At 34.3% G+C, this 5,757-nt stretch overlaps 1 protein-coding gene across 2 annotated transcripts in view; it reads right to left on the reverse strand.

Annotated features, from left to right (window-relative positions):
* LOC106879238 (ATP-dependent RNA helicase DDX54) overlaps nucleotides 1-5,757 on the reverse strand; it is a 54,686-nt gene that overhangs the window by 12,004 nt on the left and 36,925 nt on the right. For both annotated transcript variants that reach the window (XM_052976084.1, XM_052976083.1), the window contains 2 exons: nucleotides 4,394-4,485; nucleotides 3,471-3,606 (listed from right to left, as the gene is read on the reverse strand). In XM_052976084.1, the coding sequence (XP_052832044.1) occupies nucleotides 3,471-3,606; nucleotides 4,394-4,485 (228 nt within the window). The remainder of the gene's footprint in view (nucleotides 1-3,470; nucleotides 3,607-4,393; nucleotides 4,486-5,757) is intronic.

Here is a 5,757-nt window from a genome sequence, read left to right on the forward strand (position 1 = left end):
GCGCGTATTTATTTTGTTCCTTTTAATACGTGAATTTTGATAGTTTTGAAATTTTTAGTTGTTATATCTACCTTTCGATAAGCTGTTCTATTTGTATTTTATTAGAATATATATATTTTTACATTCTGTGATTTTATGTTTATGTATTATTTTTTATGTGTTTTTTATATATGATTAAATGTTTGAGGAGTGGTGCTGTATGTAAAGTCGTTGACCCAAATTTAATGTTTGTTCTATAACCAATGCTTCTTTATCTTCGTCTCATTTATATTTGAGCACTTCTTTTGCAGTCCTATAAAGCCTTTTGTTTCTATAAGAGACAAATATTATTTCCTGTTATATATATATATATATATACACACACACACACACACACATACACCATTGGATTCCTGTTGCTAACACTTATCTGTTTCCAAGCAAGGCAATATTTTTCCAGAGATACTTCCACAGAATACTGGATACAAAGGATACTACCTGTGTAACAGTGATACTCATTTACAACTGTCAAGACAAATACACACTCACACACATGTATATCCAGAGATATGTGCTTCTTTTAATTTCCATCTACCAATTCCACTCACAAGGCCTTGGTCAAGGAGCCATGCAGTGGGACTGAACCCAAAACTTCTTAACCACACAGCCATGCCTGCACCTATATATATATATATATATATAATACAAATAATATATGAGTAATATATATATATATATATATATATACACACACACACACACACACACATATATTACATGGAAAAATGCAAGCATGAAAAGTAATATTCTTAAGATTATAAACATGGAAAAGTACAGGACAACTTATTACACCTGTAAAAGTATAGGACAAGTTATTACACCTGGAAAACTATAGGACAAGCTATTACTTCTATGAAAGTAAAGAATAAACTTTTTACTAAAAATATTGCAGCAAAGAATGCCAGTTATTCTAATTTATTACTCTTTACAGTTCTCATCTCTTAAATTTATTGTACAAAACTGTTCAGCTAATTTGTAACTTTGTCTAATTAGTCACTTTTTTCTGTATTTAAGGTAGTAAATTAGCCAAATTCTACTTAAGTATAGTGTTATTTATAAACTATAATATTATAATTTTTAATATTCAAATTTTAATTTCAGCTGCAATATTTTAAGCAAACAGTTTCTTATTCTTTACTTTACTAGAAGTAATAGCTTGTCCTATACTTTTTCAGTTGTAATAACTTGTCCTGTACTTTTCCAGGTTTATAATCTTAAGAATATTACTTTTCATCCTTGCATTTTTCCATGTAATCCATGATTTTTCCAGGCATTGCAGTTACAAGATAATAATGTGTCAATTAATAATTTAAGATTTTACCTTATAAAATACTGAAAGATAATATTTCAATTTTTCCATGTAAGTGATGATAATATTTCTATTTTTTTTATTGTTTAAATTTATGTTATGATTGAATTATTTGATATTATCCATCCACACTAAATTAATGGCAGGGAATTTTACCATCTTGTTGGTTGCACCATGGCTCACCAAAAGTTACAAACAACAAGATCTCAAAACCATCAGTTACCAGGCTCACCTTAAGTAACCTAGATTTTAAGTTGGTGATAATAGCACTGACTGCTGCTAATCTAGATGTATCAATAATTATTCAACAGTAATTATAAAATTACCTATATCCCATTAATATAAATTTGATTTATGAAAAATCCCTTTTAATTAATTTTGTAATTTAAAAAGTAAATTTAGAATATAAGCACTTTTAACCAATGTCTTTTCTGGACAGCCTTACTACATGCCTTCAGGGCTGCTCATAGAGGCACAGCCAAAAATGACTATATTCCTGCCCCAATAAATTTAGATGCATATATCTGAGGCATATAACACATTAATGAACCAGCCTGATTAAATAATTAACTAAAAAGAAAAGGAAATCAACTAAAAAGGAAAAGCAAAAAAAGCAGAAAGCAAGTTAAAGTGAAAGAGAAAATTAATAATAAAAGTTAAACTTACCCTAATTTAACAACATATTAAAAATAACTTTATTAAATACTTAATTAAATAAATAAAATATACAAAAGGTTAAGTTGACCTCGGTGGAATGTGAACTCAGAACGAAAAGACAGATGAAATACCGCTAAGCTTTTCTCCCAGCGCGATAACATTTCCGCCAACTCGCCGCGTTAGAATGTAAACATCATTTTAGAAATATATTCTTTATCTTAACATTATTGGGGCGTTACGTCTTACTTCTTCACTTACTGACAATAAATTTTATGTCATTTCACTTCATAAGTTTTTTTCTACAAATTTTTGTTCAATGCAACTAACGATTCTGAATTGCTCGTGCATTATTCTATCATTTAAGCCTAAGAAAAGTATACTTTTATTTTAAAATAAAAAAATTTATGTTAATTGAAAATGAACAGGTGCCTTACTGCCCACCTTTAGACATGACATAATTTGATGTAACTTTTTTTTTCTACTGAACCAAATCTCAAACTATTTATGCCAAAGTGTAGCTGAGGAGGAGTCCTCTTTAAAACCATTAACAGCTTGCAATTTAGTTGAGAACTGAATTAGTGGTAAAGCTTGGAAGCTGCTGCGATTGACGAAATGGTGGACTTGAGAATATATTCAACCACTACCGTGGTTGAATGACACATACATACATATCAATACAGAGCAAATAATTCATGAGAAAATAATTTGTGGAGATATCATTGACTGTATTAGTATCTAGTGTAACAGTTTAAAAATGATAATAACAGAATCAATAATATAGGCAATTACAGGCCCTCCCAAAAAGCATTAAATAGCTGAAGGATTAAAATTAATCAAAGGACATACTAAGTATGTCTACCTGCTGGAAATAACAGTCAAAACTCTTAAATAAGAGTTTTGACTGCTATTTCCAGCAGGCAGACATACTTAGTATGTCCTTTGATTAATTATATATATAGGGAGAATTCACGAAAAAACAACAGACGAAGACAGGTGGTGTAAACAACAAATGGATGTATTAGCTCGGGAATAGAGAAAGTCTTTAATGTTTCGAGCCTACGCTCTTCAACAGAAAGGAACACAGAAAGAAACAAAGAGAGAAAAAAATGTGTGTAGTGGTCAACATACCCACTATACAGAGAGAAATAAATCTTGGAATAGCATAGAAAGGACCAAGATAGATAAGCCAACTCGTGGTATGACAACCAAAAGTACCAGAGTGTCATTGATGCGACCCCTAGCAGCAAACTAGCAGATCTTTTTAGGAAAACCTTAGATAAGTTGAATCTAGGGATTAAAAAATATATATAAAGCATAAGCATAAAAAACAAAAATCTAATCATTCCAATATAAAATCAAAAATTATTTCAAAGGTTAAACTGAAATCTAACAATAACTGAACCAAACTCACCACCAATCATCCCCATCTCACCCTGCAACAAAAAGATATATCAGAAAAACTTACAGAAAATAGGATGGACCCCAATATTGAGTGCTCCATTATCAAGTTCTTTCATTCTCTTGACAGACTCTCCAGCCGGTGGTGGTCGTGTCTTGACATACTGCTTGTAGGCTTTTTCACAGACTTGCATCATATTTTGCTGAAATTACAAAAATAAAAGAAAAAATGTAAACCCACTGTAGAGGAGAGTAGCTTAGGTTACAATGATATACCCTATATTGGTCATGGACCATTCTAGAGGTCATAGCTTGTCCCATACAACTTAGTGTATGTCACAATCATGTTTTCATTCATTCTTCTTCCAACCAATGAAAACAAAGGAGTTTTTAATTGGTTACTTGTCCTGCTAGAAATGAAATGGTGACCAAATCTCCCTCTATTTACAGGTTAGTCTTGCTCAAGCTGCTACACATTTGGAGTGAACCTGAAACTACTTAATTGCACAGAACGCTTGATCTAGGTGGAGAAATGGCAAAGTCAGAGCATCAGACAAAACTCACATTTTTGTTAAATGCTTGCATGGATCAGATTAAATTGGTTTCAGGCAGATTTTCTACCATTAGCTAATCCTCACCTCTTTCCAAACTGGGTAATACGTCCCTCATACTAAGGCAGAGAGCTGGCCGGATCATTTGTGCACCAGGCAAACTACTTAGCAGCATTTTGTCTATCTATATATATTCTCAGTTCAAATCCTGCCGTAGTCAACTTTGCCCTTCATCCTTTCAGGGTCAATAAAATAAGTACCAGTTGAGTGCTGGGGTTGATGTAATCGACTTACACCCTTGATAAAATAAATATGAGTTGGACACTGGGGTCAATGTAATTGACTTACCCCACTCTCCCAAAATTGCTGGCCCTGTGCCAAAATCTGAAATTAATATTAATGGCATCAGTGAAGCATTAATAAATAGTTTAATACTTACAATATCAATGTTTTCTGTGTGCCACCGTGATAGCGTGTCCTGCCAGACATCGATCAGGGAACTTGGTACCGAGCCAAATAAACCATCCTCATCTAGAAAACAAATCATATTTATAATAAAAAAAAAAGTGGACATCATCATCATCATTTAACATTCACCCTCCATGCTGGCATAGGTTGGACTGTTTGGCAGGAGCTGGCCAGGCTCCAACAGTCTGTTTTGGCATGGTTTCTACGAATGAATGCCAACTACTTTACAGAGTGTGCTGGGTGCTTTTTACATGTCATTGGCACAGGACATTAAAAAAGACAAAAAAAAAGAACATTCTTGTATAAGTAAGGATGTTGCATTTTAATGTTCGCTTTTCCAAGCTTGCATGGGCCAGATGGCTTTTGTTGCTGCTGCAGTTGTTGCTGTCACCACCAACACAAAGACTCAGCAACAATCAGAAGGAAACGAAACACTAGCACCATGTGAATTTTGTCAGAAAAATGTGAACTTCCAGAACTGGTATGAAAGATTAACTCATTGCAATAAATTTTTGTGTTAAATTGAGCAAAAACACTACAGAAATTTATGAAATACTTATGGATTATGGATCATGAAATGTTTATGGATTAACTTGTATGAGTCAAGCATCTGTTTTTTGCTGGCATAAGAGGTCAGCTGAAGCAAGTACACTGGGGGGCTCATGACGATCCCCTTTTTGACAACAAGGGCATCATCTACATCCACTGGGTTCCCCTGGTCAGACAGTCAACAAAGAGCACTTTGTGGAGGTTTTGAGAGAGTTCAGGAAGAGATTTCACTGCAAAAGGTCAGAGCTCTTCCACTCAGGGTCAGGTCAGTGGCACCTGCACCAGTCCACAATTCCATCCTGGTAACCAACTACTTAACAGAGACGGGCATCATGCTCCTTACATACCAGACCTTGTTCCCTGTAACTTTTAGTTACTCTCTGAGCTGAAGGAGACAAAGGAAGATGTGACAAGTGTTCTGGACACCTTCACTTTGGAAGATGTTCATGTAAGCTTCATGAAGTGATTGGAAACCTACAACAACTGCACTGAAGCCAGAGAATCCTACTTTGAAGGAGATTAGAGTTTTGTACATCTTTGAAATAAGTGGCTGTGTGGTAAGTAGCTTGCTTACCAACTACATGGTCCTGGGTTCAGTCCCACTGTGTGGCACCTTGGGCAAGTGTCTTCTACTATAGCCTCGGGCCAACCAAAGCCTTGTGAGTGGATTTGGTAAACGGAAACTGGAAGAAGCCCGTCATATATATATGTATGTGTGTTTATGTTTGTGTGTCTGTTTGTCCCCCCAGTATCGCTTGACAACCGATAGAATAAGTACTAGGCTTA

Source organism: Octopus bimaculoides, chromosome 23 (genome assembly GCF_001194135.2).
Source record: "Octopus bimaculoides isolate UCB-OBI-ISO-001 chromosome 23, ASM119413v2, whole genome shotgun sequence".
Lineage (NCBI taxonomy): Eukaryota > Metazoa > Mollusca > Cephalopoda > Octopoda > Octopodidae > Octopus > Octopus bimaculoides.